The sequence below is a fragment of the Copadichromis virginalis genome, linkage group LG6 (genome assembly GCF_057382275.1).
Source record: "Copadichromis virginalis isolate Kocher_CV1m ecotype Utaka linkage group LG6, C_Virginalis_male_GT1.1, whole genome shotgun sequence".
NCBI classification, from domain to species: Eukaryota; Metazoa; Chordata; class Actinopteri; order Cichliformes; family Cichlidae; genus Copadichromis; species Copadichromis virginalis.
In genome coordinates this window covers 27,407,880-27,427,597 of record NC_140623.1, presented here as the reverse complement: position 1 = coordinate 27,427,597, position 19,718 = coordinate 27,407,880, and the positions used below count along the sequence as shown (strand labels likewise).

Here is a 19,718-nt window from a genome sequence, read left to right as displayed (position 1 = left end):
TTGATCGTAGTTTACTTGAATTTTTTATCTTACTTTACAACTTTTTAGGTACACCTTCTCAGTTGTTTGATAAGTCGAATATGAATCACATGATAGTAACTCTGTGAATTTCAGCATATGCACATGGTCAAGACGACCTGCTGAAGTTCAAATTGAGCATCAAAATACGGAAGAAAAGTAATTTAAGTGACTCTGAACATGGCATAGCTGTTGGTGCCAGACAGGCTTGTCAATTTTCCCACACAACCGTCTCTAGTGTTTACAATTAATGGTCCAGAAATTAGAAAATATCCAGTGAGCAACAGTTTTCTGGCTGAAACAGTAACTCAAATAACCACTTTTTACAACCAAAAATGTAGAAGAGCATCTCTAAACAGAAAACATGTGGAACCTTGAAGCAGATGGGTGACGTCAGCAGAAAGCCACACTTGTCAGCCAAGAACAGGAAACTGAAACTGCAATTTTCTGACTAAAATTCTGATGGGTCTCAATCTCTACTGTGACACAGATGGATGGTAGGGTTTCATTTTGATGTAAACAACATGAAACCACGGATGCATCCTGCATTGTATCAAACCCATTGGTATCAACTCAGTATCATTTAAATGCCACACCCTACCCGAGTATTCTTTCTCTTTATGACCACAGTGTCATGTCACAAAGCTCAAGTAATCTCAAACTGGCTTCTTGAATATGACAATGAGTTAACTGTATTCAAATGGCCTCCACAGTCACCAGATCCGAATCCAGTAGATCACCTTTGTGATGTGGTGAAAGGGGAGATTTACACCATGAATGTGCAGCTGACAAATCTCAGGCAGCTATGTGACGCTCTCACGTCAATAAGCCCCAAAATCTTTAAAAAGTATTTATAGTCCCTTTTTAAATTGATGCCATGAAGATAGAAGTCATTTCTGTAGTCAAATGTAAGTCCAACCTGGTTTTAGTAAGAGGTGCCAATAAAGTGGCCGGAGATAATACGTAAGCTAATTATTAAAGAAAGACTTGATAAGAGTTGAATTTTCCATTAATGCTGCTGCTTTTATCTGCAGGACACAGAAAGCAGTTAAGTTATCATGAACACTGGTGATAAGACAGACTTCAAAAGTAATCTATGTATGAAGTCCTTACACAACCCTGAACATCAGTCATGTTAGTGTTGAATGAACTCATATTTTTTAGTATATCCACTCCAATTTAATCTTTTGAGTTAAATCTCGTGGTTCAACAGTCTGCTTCAAGCTTTGGAAAATGTCTAGTATTCAGGCATTAAGAAAAAAAATAGTGGCAGGTAATAAGTAGACTTAACAAAGTGTATAAGTTACATATTAATATCAACAAACAGGTGTTTAATTGCATGAGGGATGAAAAGGTATATTTGAACATTACCACTGAACATTATGTCTATTTAATGTAAGGTCGAAGAGAAAAGATGGTCTGCTTAGCCTTAGCTAACTAACTTACAACATAACACCAATTATCGCTACAGTGCTCCCGCTCAATGCAAACATGTCACATTCAGGTCGAATATTTCCAGTGAGCATTAACTGACAGGAGCGCTGATCTGTGGATTGTCCTCCATGCTCGGAAACAATTTTTCCTCCACTATGACAGTTTTTCATCACCATAACAGTTTCACTCATTTTTTATCCGTTATCACAGTTTTTCATCACCATAACAGTTTCATCAATCTTTTTTTATGATTACTTTGTGCGCATGCAGAAAAATTACAGCTCCCATTACTTCTATTGTAACAGTGTCACTTCTTACATTGTCATTTTATTTTACTGATGTTGCTAGAATGAACGAACTCATTTCCAGAGTATTTTTCTTTATGTCTGTGTAATTTATCAGTCACCCCGATCAAGCGTAAAAAGAGGCAACTGGAAGTCTTGAGTAGTTTTCAGTAGATTGAGTAGTTTTAGGTGAAATGTCTTTGCAAACCTAAAGAAATCCAGTTGCCAACTTTTCTTCTTACGTATGTTGTTCCCTATTTTTGTCTTTTTCCTTCGGATTTTCAGTGATATCAGAAAATTAATTTAATATGTAGTAAGAAACTGTTTTTCTTAAAATGTTGACAGCTATAAATAAATACAATTTATTTTGCCACTGTTACTTATTAAAAAAGTTAGTGCAGTTCATATCATTCACGTTCAGTTTTTTAGCTTAATTTCCCATTAGCATTCCATGTTTTAATCGTCTGCTTACATTATCTTACAGTTTTTCTATGTATGAAGTCCTTACACAACCCTGAACATCAGTCATGTTAGTGTTGAATGAACTCATATTTTTTAGTATATCCACTCCAATTTAATCTTTTGAGTTAAATCTCGTGGTTCAACAGTCTGCTTCAAGCTTTGGAAAATGTCTAGTATTCAGGCATTAAGAAAAAAAATAGTGGCAGGTAATAAGTAGACTTAACAAAGTGTATAAGTTACATATTAATATCAACAAACAGGTGTTTAATTGCATGAGGGATGAAAAGGTATATTTGATCAGTATGGTTAAAACACTTTAATAAGTAAAGTAAATTATATTTCCACAGGTTAATTTTATTTGATACATTTCAATTTATACTAAGCAGGATTGATCACACAGTGTGTGTGTCAGGATTGATCACACAGTGTGTGTGTGTGTGTGTGTGTGTGTGTGTGTGTGTGTGTGTGTGTGTGCGTGCTAGCTGGTGACGCAGCCGGTTTTACAGTCACATGTTCTGCCACAGCCATCATAAACATCATAAAACAGATAAACCTCAACATCTGATTATGTTTGATAGCGTTATGACATTATTAAGTTCTTTTTTAGGTCAACGTTCTTATAAGAACTTCAAGCATATGGAAAGTCCCTTTTATCTGGGACTCGTATCAACACTGAGAGTACCAATCTACTGTGCCTCCACCCAGTCTCAAATTGGGGAAATGTTATGTGTAGGTGAATGTGTCAACCACTATACCATAGAGCCATCTGTCTTTTAGCCACACAGGTCAAAAAAACTAAAGACATGCATACAAACACAACGTTTTATCAAGGCAGCAGACTCACAAACAGCCTTTTTCAGTAAATATATGAACCAATGCCTCCTCATGCAGGTTGTTTTCACAAATTTGACCAAAATTACCAAAAGTAACAACATTTTCTGTATTTTTTTTATTTGGTGTGTTGTAGTTTTCATTTTCTAATATTTTTTCCTAAATGTTTTCAATTTTGAGTTTGAGTTTTAGTTAACTAAAATAACCTCAGTCTGAACCAGACATTTCTTTGGGAGTTTGAGTTATTCCCCTGAGGTTGTCTTTCTATTAATCTGCCTGGAGGACTAAACGACTCCATGTCTTTTTGTTTTTACCACTGACATACCTATCTGCAACCTGATTATATTACTTTCTAGTGGGACAATAACAATAACACTAAACCTTGAACATTTTATTGTGGAAAATAAAACCCTTCTTAAGCACAGTCATTCCGTCTTTGTTCACCGGAGACTGAAGCCCGGCCTGTTGAATATGAACTGGGTTAAAGTTACAGACAGTAGTGAAGAGTTTTGATCAATGTCCCCAACTTATAAACTTCAGAAGTATTCTATAGTATAGTATGTTATGTTTTCTAGCTGGCTTTGTGGTGTCCTGATGACATAAAAAAAAATGTAAAACATCTTGATGTGGTACAATGTGATCATACTACCTCAAGATGTCATAGATCATAGATTGATTGTTTGTTTGTTTTCTTATAAAATTCTTATAAAATATAGACTTTTTTAGTAGATACACTTAGGAATAAAATCTCCCGAGGACAATCTTAAAGATAAAGTCTCTGACAAACAGTTTAATGGCCAGATGAGTTTATTTCCGCTGATTTTTCATAACGAATTAAGCAGATACCTCCAGTTGATTCTAAATATCAAGTCTCAATTTGTTGGTGGTTGATTGGAACTCTCAATATGATTTCAAAAGACATAAAGCTGCCAGTGAATGAGGCCATTTAGACTGAAAAAAAAAAAACAACAAAAAAAAACAAACAATAAATGATCACAGAGAAAAACATTAAAAGTGGCAAAATCAACAATCTGCAATCATAAAAAGGAATGAACTGGACAGCAGCACCAAAAGTCCTGAAAGTCGTACCAGTGCCAAAATCTCCAATCACAACATGAATCATGAATGGAAATACAGAGGAATTACAGTAGGGAGCACTGGTTACACTCAAGAACATTAGATTAGGCTTTGCCAGACATCATCTAAAGAGTCAGCACAGCTCTAAAAACAAAAAGAAACCTTTGGGCAGTTGAAACCAAAGTTTACCTGGGAAGAAGTATGAAGAAGAAAAGAAACGGCTCATGGGCATGTATGGCTGCAAGTGAAATCGGGTCACTAATGTTTATTGATGATATGACTGCCGATAGCAGCAGCAGGAAGAACTGTGAAGTGTGCAGGGCTATACTCTCTGCTTAGATGCAACCAGCTGGTGCAAAACTGATAGGACTTTGTGTTACAGTGCAAATGGATAATGATGCAAAACAAATGTACGTAACCCAAGAAGTCCTTAAAGGCAAAGAAAAGAGAAATTCTTCAATGTCAATGTCAGTCATCTGATCTCATCCCAACAGAGCATGCTCAGTTTCTGATGGCAAAAGTGAATGCAGACAGACCCACAAACAAGCAGCCCTTGAAGGTGAAGGCCACAGTGGCATAACAGAGCATTTCAAGAAAGGAAACACAGCAGTTGGTGATGTTTATGGTTTCAATCACTCCTTGTGTTGAAATTGTTACTCTGACCAGTTACTTTTGAGCTTCCAAAAATCTGGGACTGCATATAAAAATGACTGCAATCCCGAAACAGTTAATGCAAAATTTTTACTTTCAACCTCTTGAATAAAAGTTAAAAGTCTGCTTTTTAGTCACATTTCCTTTCTTTGATTTAAAATGTAATTTAATATGACGTATAGAGAAATCGAAAAAGCGGATTTGTCCAGAAAGTTAATGCCCAAACTGCATACTAGATAAACATATTTTCATCCAAATCTGGTATTGTCGGAAAAAGCTGGCAGTCGGGCTTTCACAAAGTTACACATTCATGGACCGTTTCCTTCCAGTATGTGAATAATTCTAATGCATTACTTCCTGGAGTAACTTTATTGTCACAGTTTATGACGGGCCATCTTTTATATGGTGTACTTGTCATTTGAATAAACAGAAACAAAAGCCGCCTGTTCAGCTTTTAACCCCCACAACAAGCTGCTGACGTGTCATTGGTTTATTCAAATATTTACTGGTGTCTTTCTAGAGAATGGTATAAATGAACAGGAGTCCAAAGATTCCCAGTTCAATACTGGGAGGAGACACAAATCCTTTTGCAGTTATATCAGGAAGGCCTTTAGATATCTGCCAAATCACACATCCGGAGCTACCTGATGTGGCAACCCTTGAGAATAAGGAAGCAAGAAAAGCAGATCTAACCTGTCAGTACAGCCTTTTGTTGAAAAGCAGTGAAACAACAGAGGGGCTCTACAAAAATACTGATTGTAAAATGCACACAGTCACAGTCTGGAGGTTTGTTTAAATACTAAAGGGGCAATTGAATGGAAGAAGGAGGCAATAGTTTGTAAACTGTGCCCTCTAGTGGAGAATGATCATGCTGTAGCTGGAGGAATAGACCTTGAATGCTTTTTAAACACAGTCGCATAACCTTGAATTACTACTTATCTTGCTGGTAAATAAGGTTGATACTACAAATGTCACCCACATGAGTGCATGTGATAAAAAACCTACAAATAAACCAGATTCATTTACCTTTCCTAATCTTTCTCATTGTATGCGCTAATGTTAAATAGTGATTCTGGGAAGCAGAAACTGAGAAGAAGGGAGGGGAAAGTGACTTTTAAAGCCCAGGCTTGTATATGAGAAAGTTAAACACTGGTTCTGTTATAAGACTGTCAGCTAGTCTGCTTTCAACAGCCAGCATGTGATCACGTCACGGGTGACAGAGCACAATCAAGTCTAATGGCGCAATGATGGGATGCCAAGGGAGAGGCTAAGAAACTGCTTGCGGGAATACATGGGAAGGAGACTGTTTGTTTACACGGGGAACATAAACTCATTATTGCTTTACAGTCAAAGGCAGCAGGAACACCTGTTGAATGACCGGCCCAGCTGATGAGACAGTGTTTCAAAAGTCTTTCTGAAACTGTGCGAGTATACTTTGAGTGTTTACGCATACACGTAAAAATCCCAGACCTCCAGGTTGAATTTAGGTTAATTGTGCATCAAGAATTCTAATTTAGTGATTCATTCTAATAAATTCCCACAACTGTTAATGTTTTCTTACCGTTATATTTATTTATTTATAATTCTTTCTTATCAGCACTGCAGTCATTTCTGCCAATAAAAAATTATATGCGGTTGTGTGCTAGGACAAGAAAAGACTTTTATTTAAAAGATATTGATATCTTATATGTTTTTCTATAACCAGATGAATACCTATGGGATATTTGGTGCTGTTAGGCAGCAAATAGCAAACATTAGACCATGTTTTACAAGAATGGTGTTCATACTTCCTCTATGCTGAAGGAGACTGAAGGTCTTTCCATTCAACTGTTGAAAAAACTTCTATATCTGTTGATGTTCTTTTGTTGTTGTTGTAAATATTCTCTCTTATTTTTTAATTAAAAGCATTCTAAATAAAAGTCGCAGCATAATTAGTGTTTGTGGAATCAGCCCAGATCGGATTAGTTTGAACTCCGAGATCAAGCTCACCTTTCAAATGTTATGTTTTTATGACCGTCTTTTCCACACTTGCTTTGAAACTAAAATCCTCTCAGTCTGGCAACCATCCACGACCTGGACTTTTAAGCTGGGTGTGATGTCTGGTCTGGTGTGGGAATTGTGACACCTTCTTTGCATTAAACGCAGGTGAGAATTGGCAGCCACCTACATAAAAAGACTCCCTCCGCCATACTGGCAAAGCACTGACAGCAAGGTTGCCATTTGGAACCTTGGACCACAAACTACCAGACAAAGATTTCTTTTTTAATTAAATGTTTTAAAGTCAATAGTGGTAAATTTTAAAATAATTTCAGTGTTTCAAGTCATTTCTGCCAGTTATCCAACTTTTCCTCAGAGTATGGCTCTCCTCATCGCCTTTATCTTTTTGTCAAGTTGGACAGCGGCGGCTCTTACACTTCCTTACAGCTCGTATGTGAAAGGATCCAGGGTTGATTTTGAGTCATCTGGCAGCGGACCAGAGGAACCTGTCCGGGGGATTGTCAAGGTTGTGCAGCTGGACCATCATACCCTGACCCAGTCTGGATTCTTCAGAAGAGGACTGACCCCCAGAAGAGCCCCTTCCCACAGTACCAGACTGCCCTTCCCTTCCTTCTTGTCTCGCGGTCGTCCAGGTCAGGCTGTGGGCAACAAGGCTCCTGTAAATCCACTACACAACCTGCGCCCTAAAAACCCCACTGAGTTAGAGCTAAAGAAGAAGCAGGGCCTGCAAATGTGGCAGAAAGTCATAGATAAAGGCGGCAAGATGTCTTTGCCAGTGAACCTGAAGGACATGAAGCAGACATGCACTGCAGTACCTTTCACTCAGGTAAGAGCCAAAGAATCATACGTTTTCAGTTCTTTGCCCATTAATATGCACATGCAAATCAGCGTCAGGTTAACTGACTTCTTACACGACTACACAGAATATTGGAAATTTCTCACTGTTAGTCACATTAGTGTTGATTTTTTTTAAAAAAAGATTATTACAGTCTGCATTAGCTGTGGTGTTGAAGCGCTGATTTTTACTTTCTCAGAGGTAAAGGAAACATTTATGTCTATAGCTGCTGTGTTTACCCTAAACCTGACCCTCGCTGTCATCTTCCCAGCATGTGACAGCAGATGGATGCGAAACAGTGACAGTACACAACAAGCTGTGTTTCGGCCAATGCAGCTCCCTCTTTGTCCCGTCTGAAGGAGAGTTTGAAGGACTGAGTCCTGAGACAGGAGCCTTCCACCGGCGGGCCCCCTGCTCCCGCTGTGCACCATCAAAAGCTCAGACTGTTACTGTGCCTCTGCGCTGTGGAGCCGACGTCCGGGAGAAGCGAGTGATGGTGGTGGAAGAGTGCAAGTGTGAGACAGGCCGTGAAGAAAAGAGCGCCATGGCTGCAGGTTCCAGGCACGTGTAACACTGTAAAAGCTGCCGCAACAAGGCTTCATGACATTTTGTGCTGTCTGAATGCAATCCTGTGTTGCAAATCACATAGAAATTCAAGTAGGAGACAAGTTTTTAATTTGAATCAAATCACAGCCAAAGTGAGCCACTATTTTTCATAAACGATAAAGTGATTATTTTAATAGCTGGAACAAATATTTGTATGTGTAATCGTATGTGTATCTGTATTTGTGAGTCTGAATGTATTATTCAGAAGGTAAACGTTCTGGTGGCTTCTCCCACCATCGCTTGTTGACAAAGTGACCTGAGCTTCGGTCACGCATTTTTCTGTCGCAACAAAAGAAACGGTCCACACTGGACTTATGATTAAAAGTGTGTTTAGATTAATCTAAACTGAAATATTGTGATCTGTGATATTGTCATTAAAATGTCCTCTTTGTCCGCATTCCTTTTTTTCCTGGCATTGCTAATTAGTTTTCTGCCAACACTGTTGGATTTACAAGAGCAATTTAGTTTGCCTGCAAAGCTCAAGTAAAAAACATGAAGAGCATTTGTTGTTTTTTTTCCCTCCCACTCTTGTATTCAAGCATTCAAGTGTCAGCTTCTATATTTTATTAAAAAGCCGTGTTCCATCGACTTTTAGCACATAGCACTTACATCTGAAAGCACCGAACTAGACAGCAAGCAGGCTATTGAGCACAAGTACTTAGCGGTAAGCAAACATAATTGTTTCAGCATGGACCCCTGAATTATGTATAGGCACCACCTATTCTCATGCCCAATCTCTTTTCAAGCTAGCTGTGGGAATTTGAACATCCTTCACCACAGATGCACTTGAGCAAGAGGGCATGTGTGATTATGTGTGTATGTGCTTTTTCCCCCCCGTTAGAGCCCATAAAACCTATTATTCATTTATATCCTGGCACCTGGGCCTGGTAAAGTGAACTCATCCCACACATCCCTACATACATTCCCAGAGGAGCATAAAGAAGGGGGCTCTTTACGTCGCCTTGGCATGTTGTCAAAATGGCTGCTTAGATGGCCATTTGCATTCACGTGGGCTTTCTGAAAAAGTGAAAGCGTTCATTGCACTACGGGGGTGCATTGAGTCCCTTGGATTCCATTAGCATGTGATTAACATCTTGCGTTGATGGCTATATTTTCCGAGATTGATGGGACAAATATTTGCCCAGGTCTTAACTGTGAAGAATTAGGGGCCACTTTTAATCAGGCACTTGTTTTCTTTTTCTTTTTTTCCCTCTATACGTAGACATATAGAGAAGGTGGAGAGCTTGGGAGACTCACACGACAATGAACAAATTCCTCATAGTGAAGAGGGTTGTTTGTGAAATGTCAAAGTCTGAGTAATCTATAACTAATCATGGCTGTATTTCCCTAAATGTCATTATGCAATAGCGCATTTGCCATCAGTCCGCATGATGATGTTAACAAAGAAAGAGTGATGAGCTCACTATCTTCTCCCTGTATCACCCTCTTTCCAATCTTTTTTTTTCCTGGAAGAAGAGAGATAAAAAAAAAAAAGAAAAATGGGCATAGTGAGGGGAGGGGAGGATGAAGACGGTTGTTGATTGAACAAACAAGGTGCACAAGAGATTGCACCACTTAGCAAGACAGATGTCAGCCCCCTTTGCATTGTGGGATCCGGTGGAGCACTCCTGTGTCATTAAGGATGGCCTGGTTCCCATGGCGAGGGGAAAGGAAGGAGCGAAAGGAGGAGGGCCTGCTGCCAAGTTCAGCGCCTCGGGGATCAGATCAGCGTCACGGGGTGCTAAGTGGCCTAGTTAGCGCTTTAAAACGCACAATGAGCTGCCTGCTTTTTCTCTTGCTGTGTGTGTAGGCCTTTTAACTGTCAGACATGGAAATGGTTGGGAGGTATGTGTGATGGGTATGTGTGTGTGTGTGTGTGGGGGGGGGGGGGGGTTGGAGGGTGGGGTGGAACTCAAGAAATATTACTTAAGTCAAGGTGAATTTAAAGGAAACTGAATGATAAAGTGAGACTTATAGGTGCCCATTTTGCTCATTATTGAAAAGTTATATATATATTTTTTCCTTCATTATAATAATATATTAAGTGCTCATTGAAGTATTTTATGATTCATAGTAAGAAAAGGAAAATTACCACACTGAACCAGTTTGATGCTGATGAAATCTTTCCATTGATTTCCTGGCCTTTCCTACCTTTGCTGGCTACTTGGGGCTTCGTTGTAGCTAAATCACCGTGCTACTCTGGACCATATACTGTAAGTAAAAATAACTTAATGCGTTTTTTTCCCTTTTTGTTTTTTTCTGTAGCAGTAACTGACAAAATTGAGATCACAGCATGATGTGCTAAGCTATCAGCTAGCTAGCGAGCTTGGTTAGCAAGGTGCACCCATTGCACAGAGATAAAATACCTCAAAATAGTGTTAAATGACAAATAAAAAATAACAATATAACTTACCAAACATTTCTTGGGTGGCCCATTAGTAGAATTAACCACACTGTGTGATTATACTAGCGCTACCAAATACCACTAAACGTGTGGGTAGCTGTGGTTTAGGTGTTAGGGCAGGTGATCTACCAAACTGGAAGGCATGTTGGCAAGTTGGCATGCCTGACTATCCTTAAGAAAAATACTTCATATTATCCCTGATGCAGCCATTGTGAATGTGTGTGTGAATGTTGGAAAGGGCTTAGGCATAGATAAAAATGCTATGTAAATGTATGTATGTGTGTTTTATTGAGTGAAATAGTGAACACTTTGAGTGCTCAAGTGAGTAAGAAGGACAAGTACCACCAAGTCCATTTAATTTAACTTCAATTTTATTTACATAGCATCAAATCACAGGAATTGTTGTGTCAAGGTGCTTTATTTTCTTATGGCGAAGAGACTCCTTCAATAATAGTGAGAAAACGCCAACAATCAGATGACCTATGAGCAAGCACTAGGCAACAGTGGTAAGGAAAAACTTTGGTAAAACAGTGGTAAGGAAAAACTTTGGTAAAACAGTGGTAAGGAAAAACTCCCTTTTAAGAGAAAGAAATCTGACTCAGGGAGGGACAGCACTCTGCTGCAACATGGGAGGTGAGGGGACGAGTGCCAGAAATTAATAATAACTAATGTTTAAATACAGTGATGTATAAACACAGAGAATGAAAAGAAAAAGAAGAAGAAACACACTGCCCCCAGCAGTCAAGGCTTACTGTAGCATAACTAAAAGAGTAACCCTCTTTTAGGGAGTAACCTTATCTCTTAGAGCAGCAGTCCCCAACCTTTTTTGCCTCACGGACCGGTTTATGCCCGACAATATTTTCACGGACCGGCCTTTAAGGTGTCGCGGATAAATACAACAAAATAAAACTAGTACCGGTACCGAAAAAAAGAAGATTTATTCATAACACACATGAAAAGACCCAGGAAAACCGAGTTAACGATAAAAACGATAACAAAATAACACTGAAAAACGATAAAAACCATGAAAACCATACATTTCACACCTCAACTTTCGCGGCCCGGTACCAAACGACTCAAGGACCGGTACCGGTCTGAGGCCCGGGGGTTGGGGACCGCTGTCTTAGAGCCACCTACTCCAACCCTAACTACAAGCTTAATCAAAATTAAGGACATTTTTAAGCATAATCTTAAAAATAGAGAGATTGTCTGTCTCTAATATAGAAACTGGGAGCTGGTTCCACAGAAGAGGGTCCTGGAAGCTGAAGGCTTTGCCTCCCAGTCTACTTTTAAATATCCTAGGAACTACAAGTAAGGCAGACGTCTGAGAGCAAAGTGTTCTTTTGGGGCGATACGGTACTACGAGGTCTTTAAGATAAGATGAGACTTGATTCAGCAGTTTGAAGGAGAAGGATTTTAAATTTGTTTCTGGATTTAACAGGAAGCCAGTGAAGCTCATATGGAAGAAATATGTTTTTTCTTTTTAGTCCCGCTCAGTACTCTAGCTGCAGTGCTCTGAATCAATCAAAGGCTTTTCAGAGAGTGTTTAGAACAACCTGGTTATAATAAATTACAGTGGTCCAACCTAGAAGTAACAAATGCACTGGTTTTTCAGCATCACTCTGATACACAATGTTTTTAATTTTAGAGATATTGCACAAATGCAAGAAAGCAGTCTTACATATTTGTTTAATGTGTGTGTGCTGAAAGACATATCCTGCTCAATAATGACTCCAAGATTCCTCACAGTGTTACTGGAGGCCAAGGCAATCCCATCCAGAATAAGTATCTGGTTAGACAATATGTTTCTATGATTTTTAGGGCCAGTTTACCACAAACTCAGATGATGGATACAGTTTACTGGTTTGATGGAGCAATAGTGAAGCCTGACCTGCCAGCTATAATGTGGTCACACCTTAAAAATACAAAGTTTAAGTCTTAATAGATGGTACAGTTGGGGAACCTTTTAACATCTATGGGGATTTAATGTGCCCTTTTTAAAGCTAGCCTCAAGTATTTGTTGAAGGCACTGCAGTTTTTGGCACTTTAGTGCTGGCTTTATGTTTTCGCCCTGGAGCTTGTTGCTTAGTTTGGACCTGAGTGGAGTAGTGATCATGCTCCTAGATCTGGCATCTGCGGGTAAGGGTGAACAGGGGTCCAGGATGCACTCTCTGGAAATAAATTTGAATGGTGAAGAGGTATACCAGAAGGATTATTTGTAAGACCTGTTAAGTCATAGGTGAGATGGTGTGTTATCACCTAAATCCCCGCAGTAGAGGTCTACTGCTGTAGGTGTCAGGTTCTAGGTGAGAGTGTGTCTGTTCCACAGTTATAACATCCATTTCCCCTCTGATGCAGCAGTACATGTTCACTCTGTGGTGTTAGTGTGGACCAGCTGGTCAGAGTTGGCTCTGCTGGAGATGGCGCCCCGGGCTAGGCCTGCCAGCCTACTGCCATTCTGCCTGACTGCCAACCTGCCCGCCAGACTGTCTGTTGGGTGCTTAGCAGAACAAAGATAGGTGTAGCCCTACAAAAGTTTGTTATTGGATAAAATGTTGATGTAGTTTTAACCAGTAACCATAGTAAAATAACTGAATGGGTTTTTCTGGTTCTGTGTGAGTTAGACTTTTGCTAATCTGACACTGTAAGGTGAAGGGGGTTTATTTTATTTATTTAAAAGGTTTTACAAGAGATTGAAACAACATTTAATTCAATTACAACCTGATTTAATGTGGAGAAGACGGAGCAAGACATCACATGAGATTCAGTTAAGGAACCCCTTGGCAAGTCTGCTGACCATAGGCCAGTTTTTTGTGGCTTCCAGTAAAGCCAGGCCAACACTTCTTCCTTTCATTATTTTAAAAGAATGCAGATGGATTAAAAGCGCTTATACAAAGCTAAACTGTCACCAGACAATAGTCCGTGGTTTCGAGTTTACAGCTCTCAAATACCCTCCCTCTTGTGCTCTCAGCTATTTACGTGCACACACCCAGAGCCTGCTCAACCAAGGGCTACAAGCAGACCACAAATGGAAAACACAACTCCATAAATCTCATTTATTACCTTTAGATTTCACACAATCTCTTAATCAAGATTATATGACTCTATCGCTAAAATTTTGACATTGCTTAGCAGTTGAAACGTGGTAAATGAGAATTTTTTATGTTCAGAAATGCATTGCTTTAAAAGATTAAGTCTAAGCATAGAAATGTGGATTGATGTAAAAATGTAACATTGCCTGATATAAGCTCAATGTGATTTGGCTGTTCTTATGAAATATGTTCACAACGTTTGTAGTTTCTCTTAAAATAATCATGTAAACACAGAAAGAGGTTTTGAAAGCTGCAATCATTCTTCCTGCACACACCTACCACTTACACACTTAGTTATTTGTCTATTTTTCAGACTCAACTAAGAGACCAACAGTATCCTTAACCTGCTTTTTTATTATCTGATGATCCCTAAGATGCAGCATCTGTAGTTTCTCTAAAAAAGTTCTATTTCATTAAGAGTGATATTTGAGTGATTTCTATCTGCATTTGATGATATTTGTATTTGCTTGGGTTGTACTTGTGAATATATTTGTGGTGATTATTGCTGCTGAGTGTCGAGCTGTCAGTAAACCCTCTGCTGGAGTGTGATGATGATAGCAATGTCGCTGTGGCAGGTGCGGTCCTGCATGCCATGCAGGTGATGTCTCTCATGCTCACTTAGCTAATGACTCCAATTAAAGTAATTAAGAGCTGGCATGGTGAAACCTGCTCACTCTTCCACTGCCAACCCATCCATTCCCCTTCCTTTTAAGCAACACACATCAGCGCCCACCTCATACCACTACATGCCATCATCTGCTGAACTACTTCTGCTCTCTTGCCTTCCCTTCATTTTTCTCCCTCGAGCACCTCGTCCTCGTCGTTATGTCAAAACTATCCTGCGCCCCTGTTCCTTCTGAGGCCTTTGAAAGAAACATGAAGCCTAAAATCAGCTAAACGCTCCACTCCAGAAGCACTTAAGAGACCCTCAGCTCAACTTATTGTCACACAGACAGCTACGGAAGGGGAAGACCAAAGGCTGGGTCCGACAGGAGGAAGAGGCGAGTTAAAGAGGGAGAGGGGATGCAAGCCAGGTCCTAACGAGGGGAAAGATAATTGTTTTGTTTTGTTAGGGGCCCTTCTTCAGTATGGAGGGAGTTGAAATGACATGCCGCACATGGTTTCTGGATGAAGTGATGAAAGGGAGGGGTTGAGAGATGCAAGCTTGATGCAAGAGTGCTGAATTAGTAGGGAAAGGGGGTGCAGCACCAAAAATGCAGCAGTAATAGTACTGAAAAAAAAACCCTCCAAAGAGTTGTAGTCACAATGAAAAACCGGAGGCTGCTAAGTGGTTTTTACACTGACAGATTCACAAGCTCCCATGAAACTTTGATGCACGTTTGGTGCACGTTGTTTGTTCCATTTACGGGACTTCTATAACATTTCAATGTCAAAATACACATTAATCACAGAGTATTTCAATATCACAGTCCACAAATTCCAACAGTGGGAAAGACCACTCTGAGCCAACTTGGAGACACAACTTTGGCTACCGGGCCTGGTCAGATTTATCAAAATTTATGAAACGGCAAACATATGAATCTCTGGTGTCTTGGTGTTCTTTCAGCACTTGGATTCCCAGACTGACAGACGAAGTGCCTGGATTTGTAGCTGGCGTGGCAGCACAAGCACTTTTCCAGAATCTCATCCCATTTTCTGTGAGAAAAAAAGACTTTGATGTGAACCCTGGGCTTACCTCCCCCTGTTTTCCTCATGTGTTCGCCCACTCCAGCGTAGTTCCCTTTTATTTATCTTTAACATCTGACCAGAAGCTAAGATGAGAAATAAGTAAAAGAGCAAAAAAGAAAAGAGGGGGAAAAAGAAGAGGCCTTTCACAGTGAGAAACATCACTGGTTGTTTCTCACTCGATTCAGGATATTCTTTCATGGTGAGCCGAGAACTGAAAGCCTCGCAAAAAGCCATCATCATCAAATTTACAGCTGAGCACACTTTGGTAATCTGGCTACTAACAGCATCAAGCAAATTATCCTGGTGGACTGTCTGCTTGAGCCAGACCAGCGAATCACCTCCAGAAGCCTGTCACCACTTCCATGAAGATAAATGGTATCATTACACAGTCTCCATCATGCATTAGCTGATCTGGAATCTGCTTTCTGCAAAAGTGGGAATGGCTACGGATTACACTCAGCCATCGGATAACACTGACAAAATGTGTGACAAACATTGGTAACCGTCTCTCTCTTTCTTTTTTTTTTTGAAAGCGCTCGTTGGGATGCAGCACCGGATTATGTGTTGCAAAGCAGTTCATCTTGAATGGGGCTCATGAAACACGCATTTTTGTTCGGACTGCTAATAAGATCAGGACCACTACAGACACAATTCATCCAGCACATTTTGCCAGTGTCATAGATATCTGTCCGCAAACAGTGATCCATCAAACAGTCATCATCACAGTGGGCAGAGGAGGAGTAGTATCATGCCAGTGTGTGAGAAAGAGAAAGAAGAAGAGTGATTGAGAGACAGACATACACATAGGGGGTGGGGGTACAAAGGGGGGAGGTGGGGGGGGGGGGGGCAGTGCGCCAGTGTTCAAGAGAGATAGGCCAAGTGAGAAAGCGAGGCAGTGTGTGCATGCTGGAGTTTGTGTGGAGGGGTACAGAGGAGGGGTGCAGGTGGCATGGAGCTGGCGCAGGCCTGGCCCACTGTCCCCTGGCAGTGCCAGGCTCCATCTGTCATCAGCAGGAACATCTGCAGCCCAAGGTGCCCTTGTCACCCAGCGTTAGAGTAACGAGTTTGGCGTTTCCATTAGTCCAGGGCCCTCGCCTGCCCGTCCAGTTCTAGCCAAAACCATGGCATTTTGGGTGTGAGCTAGTGTGTGTTTGTCTGCGAATGAGTGTGTGTCTAGATATGAGACTGGGAGAGTGCGAATGAGGGAGTGAGCAAGCTGTGGGTGACTGGATTTGTTTGTCAGTTTGTACACGTGTATGTGTGCGTGCGTGGCCGCGTGTGTCTGTGTTTGTAAGAGCAGGGGATGCCAAGCCAAAACAACATGGCAGTGCAGAGCGTTGACCCAGCTGGGTTGAGCCGGCATGTCGAGTCATGACCCCTCCTGATGTGTGTGTGCCCAGTGCGCTCACACCGCTGCCAGACCCAATCTCTGGTCCTCTTTCCTTCTCACTCTCACTCACTCTTTCCCCCTCTCTCATCTTTCTGTCTTCCATCTGTCCACCTCCCTCTTATCTGCCCTCTCTCCCTTACCTCTCTCTGGCCCTTGTAGTCTCCTCCCTCCTTGTATGAAAAGTCCTTTCACACCCAGAGTCTATACTAAAATTCTGCCTCTGAACGCTACTCATATTTTATGCCCCCCACCCCAAAAAAAAACAAAAAACAGATGGCACTTCTTTCCCGTTTTCCTCTTTTCATCCTCCTCTCTGAGCTCTCCTCCTCCCTCCCTCTTTTCCCCATGTTTCTTTCCATCCAGCCGGTGTAGCACTGATCCTAACTGGCAGTCCACCTGTTTATTCTCTCTTATCACCCACTCTCTAATTTAAAAAAAACGGAATCAATTCTGTCTCTCTCAAGGGAAGCAACGTGGATCCATTATTTCTTATTGTAGCTATAACTTTCACATGACATTTTGTTAGGACCAAACACGGATTTGACAGTTATCAAATTCCCCGTGAACAAGATGGTTGCTGTTTATATCTGCGCCACATGGTGGCTCTAACGAGCAGCAATTCTTCTTGATATTAATGAACCCAGTTTGGCTGCGTTTGTGTCACTTACTCCTAGAATACTAATCAGACAAGCAGGAGCGCATCCGAATAAGATAAGATTGATTATTCTTTTCCATTTTCTGTATTAAAAGAAGGCGTGCATCATAAATCAGCTCTGACAGCATCTATGAGATGTTAGCCTGAAGGTGTGAGGGAAATTAGATTCCTCTTAATAAAAAAAAGCCCCACATTGAGGACTCTAGTGTGAGCTGAGAGTCTCTGACATGCAAACTTATACACAAATGCTCACTTAAATGTGACAGACATTTTTTTTTCTTTGCTAAAGCTTATTCTTTGACACTCAAAAAAAAAAGCCCAGCCACTTCCTGTGAGAGAGGAGAGAGTTTTATGCTATAGTCCAGATTTCATTCACTCTCTTCCTTTCTTGGCCCTGTCCTTTAAAGGTTTCTCATCCCCTTATCGACAGTTTAAAAAAAAGTGTGTGGCGATAGAGTGAGTGAGATAGAAAAGGAGAGCCACAGTGAGATAAAGAAAAGGGAAGCGACAACTGCTAATCAATAAGATTTCTCCAACCTCGCTTTTTTTTTTCTCTCCCCCCGAGGCCCGCGGCATTCAAGACGAGCCAAGACGAACTTGGCATTGTCGAGCACGCCTTAAAAAGAAACACCTGCGAGGTGGAAGACTAAAAAAAAAAACAGAAGAAAAAAAAAATCCTGCTTTTCGCAGCTCTTAAAAATGTTGGCAAATGTTCCATGGGTTTTCTGGGAACAAAACAGTAAAAAGAAAGAGCTTCCATGCAAGTGAAGACAAAAGGGATGGTTTTCCATAGAGATGGAGGTGTCATTACACTAGAGACGGTTGCCAGATTTGGACTTATCTTACCCCCCTCTCCTCCCCATCCCCACGCCCGTCCTTGTAGCTATGCGATCTTAGTTGATTACCAGTGCTTCGAGCGGTGTTCAGAAAGCAAATAATGGAGAGCAAAATTTAGCTGTTGATAAAATATGTTTGTGGCTTTAGATGGGAAGATGGGATCGGTGGGGAATGCACAGAGAGACAAAGATGGAGAAAGCTAGGGAGGGATGGGAGAGAGGAGAGAGAGGAAACTGGAGGGGGGGGGGGGGTAACTAAAACAGATGGCACTCTTGGCATCCACCTCTCTCTTAAATCTGTTTCTGCTGTTTTTCTCATGTGCACGAGGCTTTAACCCTGTGGTAACCTGTGTCCCAGCCTGACCCCGAACCTAACTGCTGTATGTAACAAGCTCGCCGTGTGGGTTTGTGTGTATCCGTGTTCATCTCTAGCACCTCTCTGTCTGCACACCCCTCTAATCGGCACCCTATGGAAGTGAGTATCAGCTGTTTTTAAAGCCTCGCTTTCATTTTTGATATGCATCTACATCTTATTTTATCTAAATGGGCTACTCTGGTATTTGTGCTGAGCTTGCCCTCTGCTCTCCTGACTCTCGGGAATCAAGTTCACTCACATTCTTTCCCCTCAGAAGCTCCAAATTTCTGATTTCTTTTTGTATGATTTTGCAGCGTTGACAGTGACAGATTTTCATTATTATTAGGTGGCAGAATACAACTATGTGCAACAATCAAGTACAGTCTGGAGAGTTTCTTTTTTCAGAACATCTCTGAAGGACATGCTACATTTATCTGACAAAGAAGATTACTTTTAGGTCAAGTGTCTACAAAATACAGTCCATTAATAGTGAAACTCTTACATAAAGTACATCAACTGGCAGCATTTCAAGAAGTAACACTTGCCTGTTCATTAATAAATGTTACAATAATAAAATCACACCAGCAGTGTTATATTGTACATTTTGTTGTTGTTGCTTTGGACTTTTTTGTTCACTTTTAAATCGTGCAGTCGTAGCTTTTATACTTCTTTGAGGGATCTGAATACCTCGTCCGTCACAAAAAATGAATGGTGCTCTTCGTATTTTGACTGCGTGCAAAAAGTCTCATGCACCAATTTGCAAAGGCTCTTCGTTCAGTCCACGCACTGCAGTTTCAGATCAGATCGTCTGAGCCTATTTTGTCAGTTTTGAGATTTCTCGGCAATGCAGAAGAAATATTTTTCCACTGGTGAAAGGAGACATTTTAGAAACATATTTGGGATAAAATAACTAAATTATTCGGGAGAACGTGAAAAACAACATTGCCGCTCGTGACTGATAGAAGAAATATCATCATATGGCTTCAAACACCTGGGATGTCGACTGTGTATTTAGGCCACGTCCGTTGCTCAGTAGGTAAAAACATCCATGTGCTGACTCCCATAGACAGACTACAGATTTCCCTCAATGCACATCACTTA

At 40.7% G+C, this 19,718-nt stretch overlaps 1 protein-coding gene across 1 annotated transcript; it reads left to right on the top strand.

Annotated features, from left to right (window-relative positions):
* Nucleotides 1-7,113: 7,113 nt before the first annotated feature.
* dand5 (DAN domain family, member 5) lies at nucleotides 7,114-8,161 on the top strand. The gene is made up of 2 exons (XM_085460903.1): nucleotides 7,114-7,581; nucleotides 7,862-8,161. The coding sequence occupies exons 1-2, from the start codon at nucleotides 7,114-7,116 to the stop codon at nucleotides 8,159-8,161; spliced, it is 768 nt and encodes a 255-aa protein (XP_085317029.1).
* The last annotated feature ends 11,557 nt before the right edge of the window (nucleotides 8,162-19,718 follow it).

What these genes read in the sequence shown, in the direction of transcription:
- dand5 (XM_085460903.1), top strand. Translation starts at nt 7,114, where the DNA reads ATGGCTCTCCTCATCGCCTTTATCTTTTTGTCAAGTTGGACAGCGGCG. An exon ending in CTGCAGTACCTTTCACTCAG is followed by an intron (nt 7,582 to 7,861) that starts GTAAGAGCCAAA and finishes TCATCTTCCCAG; the next exon opens with CATGTGACAGCAGATGGATG.